The sequence below is a fragment of the Peromyscus eremicus genome, chromosome 4, assembly GCF_949786415.1.
Source record: "Peromyscus eremicus chromosome 4, PerEre_H2_v1, whole genome shotgun sequence".
NCBI lineage: Eukaryota > Metazoa > Chordata > Mammalia > Rodentia > Cricetidae > Peromyscus > Peromyscus eremicus.
Genome location: NC_081419.1, coordinates 51,517,118 through 51,537,714, shown reverse-complemented (window position 1 = coordinate 51,537,714; position 20,597 = coordinate 51,517,118). Strand labels below are relative to the sequence as shown.

The following is a 20,597-nucleotide window of genomic DNA, read 5'->3' as shown; positions in this document are numbered from 1 at the left end:
AACCTGATTATAAAATTATAAATTATATATCAAATTGATACTTTGCATTAGTAAAACTGTTTCTTCTCCTTTCCCAGATTTGTCCTTATAAATCTTGAGCTCTGAAATTAGCATCAGATGTGTTTTTCTTAGCAATTTAAGAGTTGACTGAAAGTCTTTCCTTACTTTAGGAAGTCCACCTTCTTCAATGTATTAACCAATAGTCAAGCTTCTGCAGAGAACTTCCCATTCTGCACTATTGACCCTAATGAGAGTAGAGTGCCTGTGCCGGATGAGAGGTTTGACTTCCTTTGCCAGTATCACAAGCCAGCCAGGTAAGAAATACGTTATGCCATGATTCATTTGCTCATAGATGGGGTAAATATGTGTGTTTGATATGTTCAGAATCAATCTTCCAAAATTAATGTAGCATTACTTTGCATGATTATAAAAGCAATGTAAAATAGAAAAAGGAAGAAGGAAGGATTTTGTATGTTAATACAGTTATTTTTTTCTGAGATTGTGTAGCAGGAGAAATTAGCTTATATTATATGATCTCATCATGTATTATAAGGATATACATGTATTATGCATAGGAAAAGGTGTGTAGTGAAGGTCACAAATTTATTGATGATTCTGGGTAGTGGACTTTTTAGGTGATTTTTGGTTGTTTGTTTGTTTATTTATTTATTTATTTATTTATTTATTTATTTATTTATTTATTTATTGGTTTTTTGAGACAGGGTTTCTCTGTGTAGCTTTGCGCCTTTCCTGGTACTCACTTGGTAGCCCAGGCTGGCCTCGAACTCACAGAGATCCGCCTGGCTCTGCCTCCCGAGTGCTGGGATTAAAGGCGTGCACCACCACCGCCCGGCTGTTTTTTTATTTATTAACACAAGGTTTAATGAGGTAGCCCAGGCTGGCCTTGAACCCATAGTCTTCTTGCCTCAGCCTGAGATTACAGTGCTGGGATTACAGGCATACAACACTACAGCTGGTTAAGACGATTTTCTTACTGTGTAGTTTTCCCTTGGTATCCATGAATGGGGGGTTGATTCTTAGACCCTAGGGATATCAAAAGTTGCTTACCTAAAATGCTATAATCATTTCCTTCATAGAGCCTTTGCCCCACCTCTTGTATATTTCACATCAACTCTATTACTTACACAATTAAGTGTTATGTACTTTATTGTTTAGGGAATAATGACAAGGAAAAAATCTGCATGCTCATTGTAGGTATGGTTTCTTTCTTGTGAATATTTTTGATCTGTGATTGGTGGGATATAAGGTTGTATATAATACATAATATAGGGTTTTTTGTTTTGTTTTGTCTTGTTTTTGAGACAGAGTCTCACTGTGCAGCCTTGGCTAGCCTGGAACTCACTATGTAGATAGGCCAGGTTGGCCTCAAATTTATAGAGATCTGCCTGTTTCTGCCTCCTTGGTCCTGAGATTACAGGTGTGGGCCACCACACGAGTTCTAGTTGTACCTTAGTTCTGCTGTCACGTTTTCATACAGGTTGTATTTTTGACCTTATAAACTGCAGAAGACAGGCTCCCTTTCAATCTCTTTATTTCCATAAGAGCCTTTAATCGATGGTTTTAGTAAAGGAAAACAAGGAAATTTTTGAGGAATTCATTCCCTTACTACTTAAAATTTCAACAGATTTGAATATCAAAAGATTTATTATGTCTTTATATATTTGAAATTTTCAGCAGCATCCCATGACCGTACAGTGGCACTTGGACCTTTACAAGGACTGCCTGTTGGCAGGAGCACAACCTCAGCAATATCCAGGGCCCAGACAGGAGGGGCTGCAAATTAGACAGTGACCTGATGGAGTCAAGAGAATGATTATGGAGAGGGGTTCAGCAAAGGTGCAAATATATCAGGCGTCACAGGAGCATCACCTGATCAGTGTTGGAGGAGAGAGGAATAGGTACAGACAAGGAGAAAGCCAATGGGAACTCTGCAGTGTTTAGATTAGATGGGCAGGATTAGAGAGAGCTGGTAGCCTATAATATACATTCAGAAATAAGTACAGGAAGTTATTAATACTCTAGGGAAAACCCATATACTGTGCTTGTGTATACACATTGAAGGATAGACTTCTCAGTATAGTTGTACCTGTTTTATCACACCTGAGGTGACCAGTCACTCCTCACTGTGTATCTACTTTCTGTCTCAATGTCCTACAATGTATTATCTTATTTTCTCCTTAATAAAGTTTCATTTTGTCTAGTTAAAGATTAAAATACATACTTAATGAAAAATGACTTTCTAGATTAAATACAAATTGAAACTATCATTTCTATTATCTACTATGTGCATATAAAGTATATATATATAAAGTTTACTATTACCGAGAATTTAGTTTTCTTTTTAGCTTTTCGCTAACTTTTCGTTCAGTATTACATTCATTCACAAAATAGTTTTATTCACTATTTTGAAGTGATGATAAATACCAGGTTTCTGTTTCTAATCCTGGATTCTGCAGAATCCCAAGCATATCTAGTTGCTTGCTTGATTTTGGTACTTGGTATGTACATGTGCCAACAGAACTTTTAGTAATATAACTCATTGGAGTTTTAATTTCAGAGATAGGGCAATAGTTTCCTCCCTCATTTTCCTAGGTAAGGAAGTCTTAATGTGGGCTGTGGAGATGGCTCAGTGGATAAGATGCTTGCCATACACTCACAAACACCCAAGTTCATTCTCCAGAACCTACATTAAAACAAAACAAAACCTGGGCATGATGAGGATGCACTTGTAATCCCAGCAGTGGGGTGGCAGAGACAGATAGATTTCTGGGTTTTGTTGGTCGATGGCCAGCCTAGTTGGCAAACTCCAGATATATGAGAAACTTTGTCTCAAAAACCAAGGTTGATGATAGCTGAGGAGCAATGCCTGAGGTTGACCTCTGGTTCTATGGGATACATGCCCAGTGAATACTCACACACACACTGCATGCTCATATTCACATGTACACAGAAAGGGGAAGTGGAGATGGCTCAGTGAGTAAAGGGCTTGTCACACCAGTGTGAGGACTGCATTTGATCTCCATCACTCAGGCACATGCAGGGCACTAACGGTGGAGGTGGAATGTCTGGAGGAAGCTGGCTAGCCAGGCTGGCCATGTCTATGAATTCTATGAATTGAGCAGTTTTGTTGTTTTGAGTAAACAGATGGTGTTTGAGGAAGAGTAAATGTAGATGGTGTCTCAATGAGTAAAGTAGATGGTGATTAAGGAAGACTCCCAACATTGACTTTGGGCCACTACGTGCTCTTGAAGACACCTGTGAATGCTCACACACACACACACACACACACACACACACACACACACTTCCATTCACCTCTGAATACTCATCCATACATGCACACACAGTAGAGGGCCATCGAGATGGCTCAGCAGGTGAAGGAGGCTGCCATCAAGATTGATGACCTGAGTTTGATCCCTAGGACCCACATGGCAGAAGGAAAGGACTGACTCCTGCAATTTGTCCTCTGACCTCCACAAGTGAGCTGTGGCACATGTGCACAGACGTGCACACGCATGCACAAAATAATAATGTAATAAAAACTGAAAGACAGAAAAAAGTCACACTATATAGACCGTTTATTTGGAGGGCTATTAATTTATCCATTATTATGTACTTTCCAAACTTTGTTCCAAGAAGCAAGTAGTTAATTTATGTGAAATGTTTGGAGAATTCAGTTGGTTGATAAGCAGGTTCTTTATACTTATCTTTTGTATTTCAGCAAGATTCCTGCTTTCCTCAATGTAGTGGATATTGCTGGCCTTGTGAAAGGAGCTCACAATGGACAGGGCTTGGGGAATGCCTTTTTATCTCATATTAGTGCCTGTGATGGGATTTTTCATCTAACACGTAAGTACTGTTGTTTGTTTACTAATGAAGACTAATGTTTGTGTGTGTCTCTCCATATTGCCCAAATAGAAATGAGTGGTTTATAGATGAAAGTGGTTTGCTTTGTAAGATGAATCATGAATTAGTCTATTGATTTCTAACCTTAATGTTCCTGTCGTTCCCCCATGAGATCACGGCATAGCAAGTGTATTCCATGATATTAAAGTCCATTTGAATGTTATCCCTTGTTTTGGATTAGAGACCTGAGGTGTGTTTCTGTGTGAATTGATTTGGTGATTATAAAGGCATTTTTTTTTTCTAATCTATTTGAGTTGTGCTGGGTTGAGCCCAGAACTGCATGCATGCTAGGTGAGAGTTCTGCACAAGGCTTTGCCTCTCCTTATGCTGTGGGACTCCTCTGCACTTCTGCTTTTCCTCAGCTGAGAAGGCAGAATTGGGGAAGGGGTTTCTGTTTCAGAGGAGGGAAAGGTACCCAGGGTGTCTGTTGCAGATACAGGGAGTAAGAAGGAAGTCTAAATGGTCTCAGCTGGTGCTTATGGAAAGCTAGAATGCAAAGAACAGTAAGAACCTTGGGCTCTTTTGAACCCAAAGGGATGGAGAGATGGTTCAGCCTTATAAGCAAAAGGACATGAGAAAGACCAAGATTGGAGGATCATCATTTGACAGGAATCAGGGAGGAAAAGTAGTGAAACTTGAGGAATCTAACCCGAAAACAGTAAAACATATAGGCAATTGCTCTGCCTAATTCTAATATTAGCACCAAACATAGAAGTCCCCCACGGTCACTGTGTACCTAAGAACATGGATGCTAGGAAGTCATTAAACTTAGGCACGGGCTGATGACTGTTTTAACCCTGGCACAGTGACTGCACCTTAATCTACTGCTATTTCAGCCAGCAATTGCAATTCCACATTTACCGGCCTGCTTCTCTAGCAGCAGCCTGGCCGCTCAGGCCACAGCCTGGCAGGAATTCTGTTCCCACAGTCGAGATTCAAAGGCTGGGGTGAAAACCTGCTCGCTCAGAGAGGCTGAGTAGCAACTAGCTGACCTTCTCTCTTTGCTGGTGTCTCCCATAGACCCATGCTTCTGCTTTGCCAAACCAGAAAAATCTATGCTACTCCCAAACCCACCCTACTACTTCCTGTGTCTCTCTATCTCTCCCAGATGCACTTTGATGCCCTACGATAACTTTCTGTCAACTAGTTGCTAATGCAGCCTCCTGACCCAGGGTTAATTTTATTTAAATAACCCAAATGCAAATTCAGGATTCACAGTGTGATCAAATATCCCCCAACAGATGACTGATCTTGGAGGACTGAAAAATACATTGTCCAAATTGTTAGGTTATACTTAGCATTTCACTTTAATAGTGGCACAGGTTCTTGCAAGGGATACTCTCTGAAGCTGAGATGTTGAAGACAGTTTCCTACAAACCCGAATAACCCTCAGTACTCCATTTCCATTCAGTGCCTATGTCAGCTCCGTGGAACAAACACCTGGGAGATTTGGGCTAAAACACAGTGTTTGATGTGTCTTTAAGTCCTGTCTAGGTATACTGTTTTGTTTCACGTCACTTGTGTTACTGAGTAAAATGCATGCTCTTTATGCTGGAGAGATGGCTCGCAGGTTAAGAGTGCTTTTCTTCTTCCAGAGGACCTGAGTTTGGTTCACAGCCCTCTTGTCAGGTGGCTAAGGACTTCCTGTTATCCAGCTCCAGAGGATCTGGAGCCTCCCTCTGGCCTTCAGAGGCACCTTCACACATGTGGCATACATACATATACACATGCACGCATTAAAAAAAAAAATTTAAGCCAGGTGGAGGTGGTGCACACATTTAATCCCAGCACTTGGGAGACAGAGGCAGGCGGAGTTTTTCTTGTAAAATGAGAACGGCAGTGCTGTACTACCTACATAACTATTTTGTAGTTGAAATATGAAATATCTTATGTTAGCACATATAAACTGTTACTTATAATGCTGCTTTTTTGTGAATATAGGTTTTGTTTTATTTTATATATTTTTTGAGATATAGTCTTACTATGTAGCTCTGACTTGCCTGGAACTTGCTATGTAGACCATGCTGACATTGAACTCACAGTTATCTGCCTACTTCTGTCTCTTGAATGCTGGGATTAAAGGCATATGTCACTATATCCGTGTGTGAATGTAGATTTTAAATGTCAGTGTATTTTCTCTTTTTAAATATTAAAGATTGTGCTAACATGCATAACATTTGCTGTTTTAATCATTGTTATCTGTACAGTTCAGTGTATTAAGTGCATTCCCGTTGTTGAACAGTCAGTATCACCATCTATTTTAGAGACTTTAGAAAGTCTTATTCTGCTTTCTTTTAGATTTTTAAAACATGCATGTTTTGCTCATACTGTATGTCTGTGCACTTTGTGCATGCCTGGTTCCCATGGAGGTCAGAAGAGGGCATTGGATCCCCTGGAACTCATTGTACATGGTTATAAGCTGCCATGTCTGTGCGGGGACTCAAACCTGTGTTCTCTGCAAGAGCAACAACTGCTTTTAATTGCTAAGCATCTCTTCAGCCCCAAAGATTTGGTTTTTAATGTGTATAGGTGTTTGGCCTTCATATATGTATGTGCACCATGTGTTGGCCACAGAGGTCAGAAGAGGGTAGAGACCCCTAGAAATGGAGTGCAGATGCTTTTGAGCCTCCATGTGGGTGCTGGGAATTAACCTCATCCTCTGCAAGAGCAGGTAAGTGCTCTTAGCCAATGAACCATCTCTCCAGCCCCTTTAAGAGACTTCTCAATCATCTCAGACTGAAACTGTGCACACTCCACAGTGCTCCTTACTCCCTCCTCCCAACAGCTCCTGACAACCACCATTCTTCTGTCTCTGAATCTGACTACACTTAAGTATCTCAAATCAGTGGGTCGTACAGTATTTGCTCTTCTTGAGACTGGCTGATTCCATGCTTCATTATTATTTAACTGCTACATCATTGTTCATGGGTTACTGAATAGCTTCCTATTAGGTATAACTTTAAAATTTGCAGATGTTGTTGCTAATGAATATTCTTTTGTTTCTTTCCCCCCCCCCTTTTTTTTTTTGTTTTTGTTTTGGTTTTGGTTTTGGTTTTTTTGAGACAGAGTTTCTCTGTGTAACCCTGGCTGTCCTGGAACTCTCTCTGTAGACCAGGCTGGTCGAACTTAGAGATCTTTCTCTGCCTCCCGAGAGCTGGGATTAAAGGTGTGTGCCACCACTGTCTGGCTGCCAATGATTATTCTTACCACAGCTGGCTTTGTACATCTCTGGTATTTCTCAAAGAGATAGATTTAGCAGAAGGATTAGTAAGTGAGGGATGTGTAATACACATTTAAAGTTCTTCTAGATATGTCCAGGTTTCTTTTCCATTCCCAGGAGAGTTTTAATTTTTTAATAATGAATAAAAGAGGTTTAAAATATGTAATAGGAGGGTATACATTGATAAATATTATTCTTGTTTACTTTATGATTTTTCTGTTTAACTTTTATACCTACTGGTACTTACTAGTTTCCTGGTATTTTCTTTTTCTTCTGTTAAACATTTTCTTTTAATGATTTTTTTATTCTTATTTTATGTACATTGGTGTTTTGTTTACATGTATATCTGTATGAGGGTGTCAGATCCCCTAGAACTGGGGTTACAGACAGTTGTGAGCTGCCATATGGGTACTGGGAATTGAACCCAGGTCTTCTGGAAAAGTAGCCAATGCTCTTAACCACTGAGCCATCCCTTCAGCCCCCTGGCCTTTTTTTTTTTTAAAGGCAGACTGCTATGCAGCCCCAGAATGGCTTTGAACTTACTTGATAGCCAAAGATGACTCTGAACTCCTGATCCTTCTTTTTCTACCTGCTGAACACTTGGGTTGCAGATCCATACCACTGCTCCTCCTGTTGTATGTTGTGCTGGGGATCGAGTGCAGGATCTCATGCATGCTAGACAAGCACTCTGCCACTTGAGCCTTCTGCAGCATCTCCTGCTTCCTAGTAGAGCATTTATTGGGAAACTTTGTCTGTCTGTCTGCCTGCCCTCCCCTCCCTCCCTCCCTCCCTCCCTTCCTTTTTTTTTTTTTTTTTTTTTGAGACAGGGATTCTTTGTGTTGCCCTGGCTGGCCTTGAAATCACAGAGATCCACCTCCCTCTGCCTCCCAAGTGCTGGGATTAAATCCACCACCGCCGGAAAACTTTTTCTTTAATGGCCATTTAGTAAATATATTACTCTTCATTGTATATTCTTGTGGTGGTATTGTGTTCCCCAAAATATTGTGCACCCTAATAAACTTATCTGGGGTCAGAGACAGAACAGCCACAATATTAAACATAGAGGATAGGCAGTGGTAGCACACGCCTTTAATCCTAGCACTTGATAGGCAGAGCTAGGTAGATCTTTCTCTGTCTTTTTCTTGTAAGGGTATTGAAAAGAAACAGTCTTTTAAATCAATAACTATGAGAGGCCATCCTTTTGGTAACAGAGTAGGCAAAGGAATTCCAGATTGTAGAGAGCCCATTGGCTGAATTACTTCGTTAATTGCTCTAAGGTCTGTTACCATTCTCCATTTACCAGATTTCTTTTTAATAACAAATACAGGAGAATTCCAAGGGCTGGTTGATTCTTCAATATGCTGAGCACTTAACTGTTCTTCTGCCAGTTCTTCTAAAGCCTGGAGTTTCTCTGTTGTTAAAGGCCATTGCTGAACCCATACAGGCTTGTCTGTTAACCATTTTAAAGGTAGAGCTGTTGGTGTCTTTGGAAGATCATCAGTTGTTGTGCCCTGTTCTTGTATAATATGGATGGCTGGTGACCACTTATTAGAATAATGCCTTCTAATAATGCCTTCTAATATTTCTCTCAGAAACATGTGCTAGTTTATGATTTGTTTCTGAGGTTGGAGGGATGTTAATCTGAGTATTCCATTGTTGCATCAGGTCTCGACCCCACAGGTTCATAGCTATGTTAGCCACATATGGTTTTAATTTTCCTCTCTGTCCTTCTGGACCTATACATTCGAGCCATCTTGCACTCTGTTTCACTCGAGATAATGTCCCAATTCCTAACATTTGAACGTTTACCTCCTGAAGAGACCAAGTTGGATGCCAAAATTCTGATGCAATTATGGTAACGTCTGCACCTGTGTCTACCAGACCAGACAACAAAACACCATTTATTTTTATCGTTAATTTTGGTCTTTGTTCATTAATAGAAGTTTGCCAAAAAATTTTCTTTATGTTTTTTCTTGAATTTTCTATTCTCTCTGTTTCATCATCCCGACCAGCATGATCTATTCCAATAGGCATGTGGTTATTTAATTGTTCTGAGTAGGGGTTTCCTCTACAACTGCAGGAAAGGTTTGAACTGGATTTGCTATGGGGGCCTGCATGAGGCCCCTCTGGGAGGAAGCCTGAGGCAAAGGATTACCTTGCTTGTCCCTTGTTGATCTACGTTCGTTGGTCCAGTGTTTTCCCTTACCACACCTTCTGCATACTCCAGAAGGAAGGGGCATTCTGTTCCTTGAAGAAACATTGTTTCTAGCAATGACCTGTTTACAGTCCCTTTTCAAATGTCCTTGCTTTCCACATCCAAAACATCTAACATTCTTCAAACCTTTTGAAATTGCTTCTCCTACCCACATATCATCATGGTCATGAGCCTCAACATTAACTGTGTCTCTAATCCAATCCTCCAGGTGTCTCTAATCCAATCCTCCAAAGGTGCAGATCTTGCCTTTAATGGTCTGATTATTCTCCTGCACGCTGCATTTGCATTCTCAAAAGCCAAAGATTTGATTATTGTCTGACTGGCTTCTGAATTCGGGACCATTCTCTTTACTGTTGAAGTCAATCTTAGTAAGAAATCTGTGAAAGATTCTTTTGGGCCCTGTATAACCTTTATAAATGACTCAGTTTTCTTTCCTGGTTCCTCAACTCTGTCCCATGCATTCAAGGCTGCCATTCGACATAGAATTAAGGTTTGGATATCATATAAACATTGTGTTTGTGTTGAAGCATATTGGCCTTCTCCAGTAAGCTGATCCTGGAAGACTTGTATACCTTTATTCCTCCATTGTTTTTCTATGTTTTTAGCCTCCTCTTTAAATCAATTTTTTTTTTTTTTTTTGTTGTTGTTTTTTTGTTTTTCGAGACAGGGTTTCTCTGTGTAGCTTTGTGCCTCTCCTGGAACTCACTCCGTAGCCCAGGCTGGCCTCGAACTCACAGAGATCCGCCTGGCTCTGCCTCCCGAGTGCTGGGATTAAAGGCGTGCGCCACCACCGCCCTAGCCTCCTCTTTAAACCACATTTGCCACTGAAGCTTTTGTCCGGGTTCTAAAACAGCATGTGTCAGCTCCCGCCAGTCCTGTGGTATAATCCTATTACAAGTTGACCAGGTGTTTAACATTTGTTTTACATATGGGGAATGCATGCCATAAGATACTATTGCCTCCTTAAACCTTCATAAATCTAACATTTCAGTTGGCGTCCAAATATTTTGTGTATTCACTTGATCAGGTAGCTGCTGTACGGTTACTAGATAAATTAAGGGTGACTATGTGAAAACAGGCTTTCTTTCTGTAACCTTGTGATCCAATTTTGAAACAACTTCACCGTTAATTTCTTCTGTCTGAATTTGAATTTCTCTATAATTCATTTTTACAGGTTTAACAGGTTTTTCTAAAACTGTTATTCTGGCACTTAAATTGAATATCTTTTTAAATAGTAAAATGAGGATAAGAAAAGTAATAGCCGGGCGGTGGTGGTGCACGCCTTTAATCCCAGCACTCGGGAGGCAGAGCCAGGCGGATCTCTTTGAGTTCGAGGCCAGCCTGGGCTACCAAGTGAGTCCCAGGAAAGGCACAAAGCTACACAGAGAAACCCTGTCTCGAAAAACCAAAAAAAAAAGAAAAAAAAAAAAAAAGAAAAGTAATAAAGTGCACAATTCGATCAATATTAATCTTCTCATATAGTTGTTCCATTGTCAGACTGCCCAAAGTTTCAAACAAAGCCCAATTTTCTTCCAATGTACATATAAAACCCATTTTTTTAAATGTGGAAAAAAAATTCTCTTTTAAATAGTTTCCTTTAAAATATCTGATATCTTAATTGACTTACCAAGTCTGCGTAGAACAGTAGAAATCTGAGGGAATTTCAAAACAGCCACCCTGTGTCCGAGGTGTGAATCCAGAGAGAGAGAGAGAGAGAGAGAGAGAGAGAGAGAGAGAAAGAAAGAAAGAGAGAGGGAGAGAGAGAGAGGGAGAGCGTGCAAGAAAGCATAGCCACAAGTTCTGGCTAAAAGCTTAAATCCAGCCGCGTTTTCCCGCTTGAGCCGAGTCAAGCCTGTGTGTACTTGAGAATGTGTGTTTATAATGCTTGGAAGATATAAATGTCATGTTGGCTCTAAGTCATAACCCACAAACTTTTAGTTTGCTGATATCTGCTCTAGAGTCTCTTCATGCAATGTAGGTTCTCAACCTCCGAGCCATCTCTCCAGCTCCCCTTGTGCACAATCTTTATTTTAATGTAGTCCCATCTGTTGATAGTTGGGGCTGGCTCCTGTGTTACATGTCCTGTTCGGGAAATTCTTGCCTACCCCAGCATCTTGAAGAGAATTCCCTATGGATTTCTTTGAGAAGTTTCAGCATTTCAGGTTTTTTTTTTTTTTTTTTTAAGATTTTATTTATTTATCATGCATACAGTGAGTGTTCAGCCTGCAGGCCAGAAGAGGGCACCAGATCTCATTATAGACGGTTGTGAGCCACCATGTGGTTGCTGGGAATTGAACTCAGGACCTCTGGAAGAACAGCCAGTGCTCTTAACCTCTGAGCCATCTCTCCAGCCTGCATTTCAGGTTTTAAATTAAGGTTTTTGATTCATTTTGAATTGATTGTTGTACAAGGTGAAAGATATGAACCTAATAACTCCATCCTTCTGCAGGTAGAAATCAAGCTCTGCTAGCACTATTGAAAAGGCTGTCTTTATCCAGTGTCTGTTTTTGTCTTCTTTGTTAAAGTTAAGCAGGCATAACTTTCTTGTTGTTTTATTTCCGGGACCTCCATTCTGTTCCATTGGCCTACCCAATCTATTTTTATACCAGTATCAGGCTGTCTTTATTACTGTAGCTCTGTAGCATGGAGACCAGGTATTATAATGTCTTTAGCGGTGTTCTTATCTTTGGCTGTTCATAGTCTTTTATGGTTCCATATGAATTCTTGAATTGTTTTTTTCTAAATCTATGAAAAATGACATCAGAGTTTTGATAGGTAGATTAGTTTTGGTAGTATAGCCATTTTTTTTTTTTGCAATAGTAATTCTGTTAATTGAAGAACATGAGACATTTTTCTGTCTTTGATTTCCTTTTTCAATGTCTTGCACCACATCTCTGAAGCTCATTGGCTTTCTGATTGATCTAGAGGAGTCAGTGAGCTTGAGGTTCCCAGAGACTCTTGCTCAGAAAGTAAAAAGTGGAGAGTGGTTGAGGAAAACCACCAGTGTAACCTCTGTCATTCACATGTGCAGACATGTGACCCCGCATACACACCTGCACACACCTACACCAACAAGCTACCTACACACACACACACACACACACACACACATCCATAAGAAGTCGAGGATAAGGGAAGCAGCACAGGACAGCGCCTTCTGATCTCCGCACAAACACACACACACCAAAAAAGGAAAAGAGAAAGTGTCAAGTCAGTCAATGCCACATCAAATTGATGATGTGGAATATCAAAATGAGAAGTTACAGAAATAAACTGGATTAAGTTATGTGAATATCAAGATTAAAGAATGCACTTACATTTTAAAGTAATAGATACATTACAGTTTTTATTCAGGAAAGTACGTAGCCTCATGGGCATGTAAAGGAATGTAAAGATGCTTGATGGGAGAAGACGGGAAGCAGGATTAACAGTTAGCACTTCAGCAGTCCAGCCTGGAGGTCTCAAGATGGGGGGGGCCCATAACTCAGACTTGAGTGAAAAGTTGATAAGATGGTCCCTGATTTTGCCACAGATTTTGAGTACTGCTTATTTATCAGTGTCCTGAAACATTACTCATTTTCCAAAGTCCTGAAAAGACTGTTTCGAGATGGGAGATTGAAAACCATGAATAGCAAAGGCATTTGCTTTGTAGTGTGTTGTAGTTAATTTGAGAGGTATACATTTTACAGGTTTGAAAACCAGCAAAGAAAATCCATGTTCTTCTTGTGGGAAAAGGAAGATGGTTGGGTGGGGATAGAAATGTAGGTATTATATCCAGTAGACTCTTTCCAATTTAATATTTATGCCTCAGACAATTGTTTTGATCAGCTGTTAACTTGTAACTTTGTCGACTTCTGTGTGGCTAGGGAGGCCAGTGAGCTCATAGATGGTGTTTGATTGCTTTTGCACACCCTCTCAGCAGTAAGCGCTCTCCACTCTCCCTCAGTGGTACCCGTATCCCAGAGGTCTGGAGTTAACAGTATGATGCCGGATGTCCTTTGCAAATGTAATGTATGCCAGTTTCGGGGCATAGAAATTCATTACTTTTACTCTCAGAATAATTATAATACTAAGCTCAAGACCTCTTTTTAGCCAGTAATTTACTCTCTTTTTAATTTTATTTCCAGTGCTTATTTCATAAAGTAAGCATAATTTAGTAAATACAGCATTTTAGATTTTAGAATAACTGCTAGTTGTACCATGGGATTTTATTTTATTCATTTATTTATTTTAGACAGAATCTTTCTATTATGTAGTCCTGGCTGTCCTGGAACTTGCTATGTAGACCAGACTGGCCTCGAACTCACAGAGATCCACCAGCCTCTACTTCCCAAGCACTGAGATTAAAGGTGTGTGTCACCACGCCCACCTGTACCTTGGTATTTTGATGCCATTTTTTTGTTTGTTTCTGAATATTCAGTCTTAATCCTTATAAAACACTTCCCTCTTTCCTTTACAAGTAGGACTGTAAGTAAGCATTTGCTCAGTACTCTTCTCCCTTGGCCTGTTTCCCTCTTAAGCTGGTCAGCCCAGTTCTTATGGACACATCTAAGATCAGTTTATGGAACGATGGTTTCTGTGCAGATGATTAGAATGTTTGGCAAGGAAAGCTAAAGGCCCTTATCCTTTCTCCTGTATTATTAATGGCAGATGTGTCTTCTTCCTATTTTATTTTACCAGCCCCTCTATCTGTTTGATTTCATGTGTCACAGTTGTTTAGTTAGAGCTTCAACAACACGGCTCCAGAGAGCTCCTTTGGTTTTGTTGTGGCCGCTTGGCTAGAAAGAGCTGAAGGTGGGCCTGCAGTGTTTAGTTGCCTTTTTAGCTGATTTGGAGTTAGAGCCCTCGAGGTACTGCTGCTTTATTGAACTGCTAAATGAGAAGGTAAACATGGCTTCATTCAACTGTCCCACCCCCTTAGGTTAAGTTAGGTGTTTATATGTTAGTAAATCACCTTTAATTACCAGGAACATAAATTTCTGTTTTCAAGAGCCCCCCTTCCCCTTCCATAAGCTTGTCATTTAGAAGTTTTAAATGAGTCACACATTTTTGCCTAGACACAAATTGCCAATATAAAGTTGTCTTTGATTGTATTCTAACATAATGGAGTTTTCCCCCCACTCCTTGGGTTCTGTAATTATCTTTTTCAGCAGCATTTATTAAATTAATCTAGTATTGGACTTTAGCAAATAATTTGACCAAATCCCATATGTTTTCTTTGTTTCTTTAGTACAAATTCAATGGGATAACTAATTGTGCAGTAGTTCTCATCTACATATACAAAGCATTCTAATAACCAACCTGTTTACTGTGGGAAATACTACAGCAGAAACAGTTCCCTCTACTTCGTATTGCAATGTTATATGAAACTGTGTAGTCTACTAGGTATTTGCAGTTTCATTGTTTGGCTATATCCTTATATCTTTGGTGGTCTTCTATCTATTAGGTGATTGGAGCATTCTTTCTTTTTCTTGAATATTTTTTCTGATGTAACTTGGAGGCCTCATTTCCTGTCCTCTGCCCAAAATAGCCAACTGTAGGGTTCTTTTGTAGTTCTTGAATCATTAATGAGTTGAAATTAATCAGGGAAATGAGAGTGACTTCTGAGGTCCAGGAGAATCTCTTGGTCTTCAAGCATCAAATTTTGAACCACATTCTTAGTTGTCAGAACTCTGTCATTTGTCAAGTTAAAAATGTGAGTGTCGAACAGGCTTGGTTTGGAAAGTCAGTGCAGTCCTTGGCAGTCTTCCTTGAAGGAATGGAACCAGTTTCCTTACAATCTGTCCTTTTGCAAACTTTCCATGGATACCTTCAGCTCTGCTTTCTGTGCCAAGTGTAGTCCTCCCACAGCAGTGATGATACTAACTTCAAGAGCAGCCACAACTGCTTGGTATTGGCATTTTGCAGATGTCTGTAATCTGCAGGTGTCTGTAATCTGCAGATGTCGTCTGTAATCTGCAGGTGATGTCTGTAATCTGCATGTGTTTGTAATCTGCAGATGTCCTCTAGTAGCCAGTGATTATAGTGGCACTTTGACTTAATTAACTGTTGGAAGATCAATAGCCAAGGGTGCTATGGAACATATTAGATTTTAGTTAGGAAGATGAGGAGTGGGAGGGAAATAGGGTGGATAAAAATAAGGATTAAGTAGATTGACTTTGAAAAGAAAAAATATTTGAGTTGAGTAAAGTAGCTGGGAGGGGGAAGTTGGGATACTGTTGGGGAACATGATTTTAGAGATTGCTAAAGGTATGTGATGTCATAATTAAGAAGTAAAAACAGGAAGTGAATAAAGATGAGAGAAAGGAAGACAGGAATGAGAGGCAGCTGAAGATCACCTTATAGTAAACTAGGTGTGGAAACATAAACAGCAGTCCTAAAGCCTAACTGAGCATCATACAAGCAGGAGCAAAGCTATTGGGAGACAGACGTAAGAGTGCAAGTTAAATAATAGGAAACAAGAACTAGAATGCTTAGGGAGTGATTGCTGGCATACCTGCGCTGAGTTGAAAGATGAAGTTCTTAAATGCCTCTCTTTTTGCTGGCTCCAGGTGCTGTGTGTGGGAGAGGTTGTTCTGGTGTATGGGGGAGGGGAGGTTTCAGATCCTTTCTTTCTTTTTTTTTTTTTTTAAAGATTTATTTATTATGTATACAGTGTTCTGTTTGTATGTATGTCTGCACACCAGAAGAGGGCACCAGATCTCATTACAGATGGTTGAGAGCCACCATGTGGTTGCTGGGAATTGAACTCGGGGTCTCTGGAAGAGCAGTCAGTGCTCTTAACCTCTGAGCCATCTCTCCAGCCCTCAGATCCTTTCTTGATGGTTGCCTGGGCACCACACCCTCCACTGTGCCCTCTTCTGGTCCTCCTGGTCTCTGTGTGTGGTGAACAGCACTTTCTTCCCTCATACTTTCTGCTGCTTGACCTTGGGCAGCTTCCCAGGTGGATCTTCCAGCTGGGCAGGGCTTGCCATTGTCCTCTCTTTTGTTTTGCTGTACACGCATGTGTGTGTGTGTGTGAGTCCATGGCTCTGTGCAGGTGCGCTTTTTGTTTGTTTGTTTTTTTTTTGTTTTGTTTTTGTTTTTTTTGAGACAGGGTTTCTCTGTGTAGTTTTGGTGCCTGTCCTAGATCTTGCTTTGTGGACCAGGCTGGCCTCGAACTCACAGAGATCCATCTGGCTCTGCCTCCCAAGTGCTGGGATTAAAGGCGTGAGCTACCACCGCCTGGCCACAGGTGGGCATTCTTACAGCCCCGCCTGTGTGTTGGGGCTGGAGGTTGATGTTGGATGTGATGTCTTCTTTGATCAGTCTTTGTTTTACATGGTGAGGCAGGGTCTCTTACTTGAACCCACAGCTTCCTTATGCAGGTAGTCTAGTCTTCTAGTCTTGTTCTGCGAATCCTGTCTCTGCCTGTAGAATACTGGGATATAGCTGGGTCACCACACCCTCTTAGAATTTCTTTGGTTGCTAAGAATCTGAACTCAGGTCCTCAGGCAAGTACGTTACCTACTGAGCCATCTTCCCAGTCCCTTGATTTGCTTTACTGGGAAGGTTTTGTCCAGCATCACTAACACTACACATATATTAGCAAATGAGGACAGAGTTTCAGTTTTTGAAACAGTGTCTTATGTAGCTCAGGTTGGCCATGAATTTACTACATTGTTGAAGTTGGTTTCGAACTTCTGATCCTTTACCTCTGAGTGCTTGAATTAGGTTATAATTCTATATGGCCACTACTCCTGTCTTGTAAGACCTATTTTTTAAAAAATTTAGGTCAGGCATGGTGGCACACGCCTTTAATCTCAGCACTCGGGAGGCAGAGCCAGGCGGATCTCTGTGGGTTTGAGGCCAGCCTGGTCTACAGAATGAGTTCCAGGATAGGCTCCAAAGCTACACAGAGAAATTCTGTCTCTAAAAACCATAAATAATTAAATATGTAGCTTGGATTATTATATAATATCTGGCAACACATTGATGTACTGGCAATATGTGAATACATTATCTCATAAAAACAACTTTATCTCAATATTAACCCTAGTTTGTCTGATTAAGCTTTCCCTTTTTTAGATTGAGTATACTGTATTTTTCTGTTCATGAAATGTTTCATTGTATAAAGATTACAGCAGATATCCTAACAAATCATATTATAAAAGTGTTAATTATAACTGGGTGGTGGTGGTACATACCTTTAATCCCAGTACTTGGGAAACAGAGGCAGGTGGATCTCTGAGTTTTGAGTTTGAAGCCAGCCTGGTCTACAGAGCAAGTTCCAGGGCTACACAGAGAAACCCTGTCTTGAAAAGCAAAAAGAGCTGGGCGGTGGTGGCGCACGCCTTTAATTCCAGCACTCGGGAGGCAGAGGCAGGCAGATCTTTGAGTTCGAGGCCAGCTTGGTCTACAGAGCTAGATTCAGGAAAGATGCAAAGCTACACAGAGAAACCTTGTCTCGAAAAACCAAAACCAAAACAAACAAACAAAAAAAAAAGAAAAGTGTTGATTATAAAGTGTTAAAAGGTTCTCTGTAGATTTTATATATACATATTATATGTATTATAAAGTGAAAAAAATCTCATTTCTTCAAACTTTATTGTGAAAACTTAGTTTAATTTATTCTTCTCATATATTGCATCCCGACTGCAGTTTCCTCTCCCTCCTGTCCTCCCTCCCCCCACGTCCCCTCTCCCCCAGATCAACTTCTTCTTTCCTTTCAGAAAAGGGCAGGTCCCCCAGGGCTATCAACCAAACATGGCATGTCAAATTATAATAAAACTAGGCACATCCCCCTCATATTAAGGCTGGACAAGGCAACCCAGTAGGAGGAAGAGGGTCCCAGAAGCAGGCAAAAGAGTTAGAGGCAGCCCCTACTCCCACTCTTAGGAGTCCCACAGGAACACCAAGCTACACAGTCATAACATATGTATGTAGAGGGCCTAGGTCAGACCCATACTGGCTCCCTGTGGGCTATTTTCTTGTGGTAACCTTCATCCCTCTGCCTCCTCCAGTTCTCCCTCCCCTTCTTCTGCAGGATTCCTGGAGCTCCACCTAATGTTTGGTTGTGGGTCTATGCATCTGCTCCCGTCAGTTGCTAGTAAGCCTCTCTGATGATGATTATGCCAGGCTCCAATTTGGGGATCTGGGTCCTGGCGTGGCCTTTGATGGAGCAGGGGGCTTCTGCCTGAGGTGTGGGCTGGGGACCTGGGTGCTGGTGTGGGCTCTGGTAGAGCAGGGGGCTTCCCTTCTCCTTCTGTTTGATTTGTATAACACCTGTTGTTTTGTGTGCATAGCGTACACATTTGAACAAAGTGCTCGTCACTTGTCAGCCATCAGTGGAAGCATAGAAATGACTTGTGCTTGTTTTGCAAAAAGTTCTTTTGTATTTGTGACATCAGCTTTGTTTTGTACAATTAAAATATTACACGCTAGAATAATCTAAATAGCAGCCACTAAATGGAGATGTAGAGTGTTTTTTCTTTTTTTTTTTTTTCCTTGAACCAAATTTGACTAAATGTATGCAGCTATTGACTGTTATTTAACATGGCAGTTTCATTAAAAATTCCCTGATTTTGGTAACAAGTAAAAACATGATTATATTTATATATTATATATTTATATTTTTCTAATATGAGTTGATCTTCATTATAGATTAGTAAGATTATAAACTCCACATATGTGAAATGTCCTTCAATTGCACAGTTTTATTTCTGATGAGTTATTGCTTTAAGCAAACATTCACTATCACTAATGGTATTGTTCTAATTTTCAAACTCCTGCTAAAAAGTGCTACAGTTATTTTTATTCATTTCCCCCGTTGGGAAGAACAAAGTATAACTATTCAATTAAAGTTTAAGATTGATATTGGAATAAATATTTAGACTGTTAGCTAACTTCTTTTGTACTTGCACGAACATTAACTCCACACTGCAGTCTAGATAGGTAGAAACTTTACCAGTGCCTTTTTTTCCCTTGAATTTCCCCTTTGATCTGTTGTTAAATAGTTCTGGTTATAATTTATTTAAATTGTTAACAACCTTAGTATATTAACATTATTTACATTTACAAGTATTTTCTTCAGATAATTATTTCAATGAACAGGTTTTAGAAATAATTGAAGAAAATTGCTTGATGAAGGTAAGTTTATCTTGTACTTTGTAAAAAGCTTTAAGAATGTCAGTATTTAGCTTTTCTTGTAAGATGTGAAAGGTTAATTCAGAATAAGGGCATTAGCTGGTATATCTAGTGTTGTGTTCCTATGATGTAATAAACAGACTTGCTGAGCTGCAGCACTGTTCCCCGTATAGAAACTATATACCTTCAAAGATTAAAAAGCAAAAAAGAGCTTGCAAGCACGACTCTTTGTTCTTTTTAAAAACAATCTAAATTCAAATGGAAGCTTTATTATTTACATGAACAAAATGTAGGAGTCTTTTTGGCTCCTTGGTTACTTTTACGTGAGTGATCTAGTGGAGTGGACATTAATGCAGAGTAAATGGCTAAATGAGTCATAAGATGCCACATCTGCTCAGAAGGCCCTGGAGACGGCCTGAGTTATGCTGTGAAATCTCTAATCAGTGCATCTGTCCCTGAGACTTCAGTTGCTACAAGGATAGTTTTCTATTTTGGAGTACTCACTGTATGAAGACAGCATCTTAAATTTTTTTATGCATGGAACTGGAAACTTTGTGCTAGTGATATCTAAATAGAGTTATAGCAATGATCATTTTTTGGGAATAGAAATACAGGAAATGGCAATAAGTATGTCAGCGTTAACTGTTTCATGTCTTTTGGTTGTTCGTGGTCAGAGTTTTACATTACAGACACATAGGTGTTAATGTCTTACAAAATACAGCGATTGTAACAAGAGAAATGTAGACCATAGCTGGGTGCCTTCTGAACAGAGATGGAGTGGGGTGAGGGAGACAGAGAAAGTTGTATTACATGTATGTGTATGAACTCAGTAGTATGCATTTTGTCTCAAAAATCACCCTTAATTTTCAGTGTTCAACAAGCCATTTAATTGGCAGTGTTCACATGGAATTCTATGAAGAGAGATGTTGTCTTACTGGGAGAGCTGAATTTTGTTTTTTGGTTTTTCAAGACAGGGTTTCTCTGTGTAGTCCTGGCTGCCCTGGAACTCCTCTGTAGCAGCGCAGGCTGGCCTTGAACTCAGAGATCTGCCTGCTTCTGCCTCCCAAGTGCCAGGACTTAAGGCATGAGCAGCCGCCACTGCCGCCACCA

General features: G+C 40.2%; 1 protein-coding gene across 1 annotated transcript in view; it reads left to right on the top strand.

Moving 5' to 3' along the window:
* Ola1 (Obg like ATPase 1) overlaps nucleotides 1–20,597 on the top strand; it is a 138,774-nt gene that overhangs the window by 16,797 nt on the left and 101,380 nt on the right. Inside the window, exons 3-4 of the mRNA XM_059260699.1 lie at nucleotides 171–314; nucleotides 3,743–3,870. Of these exons, the coding sequence (XP_059116682.1) occupies nucleotides 171–314; nucleotides 3,743–3,870 (272 nt within the window). The remainder of the gene's footprint in view (nucleotides 1–170; nucleotides 315–3,742; nucleotides 3,871–20,597) is intronic.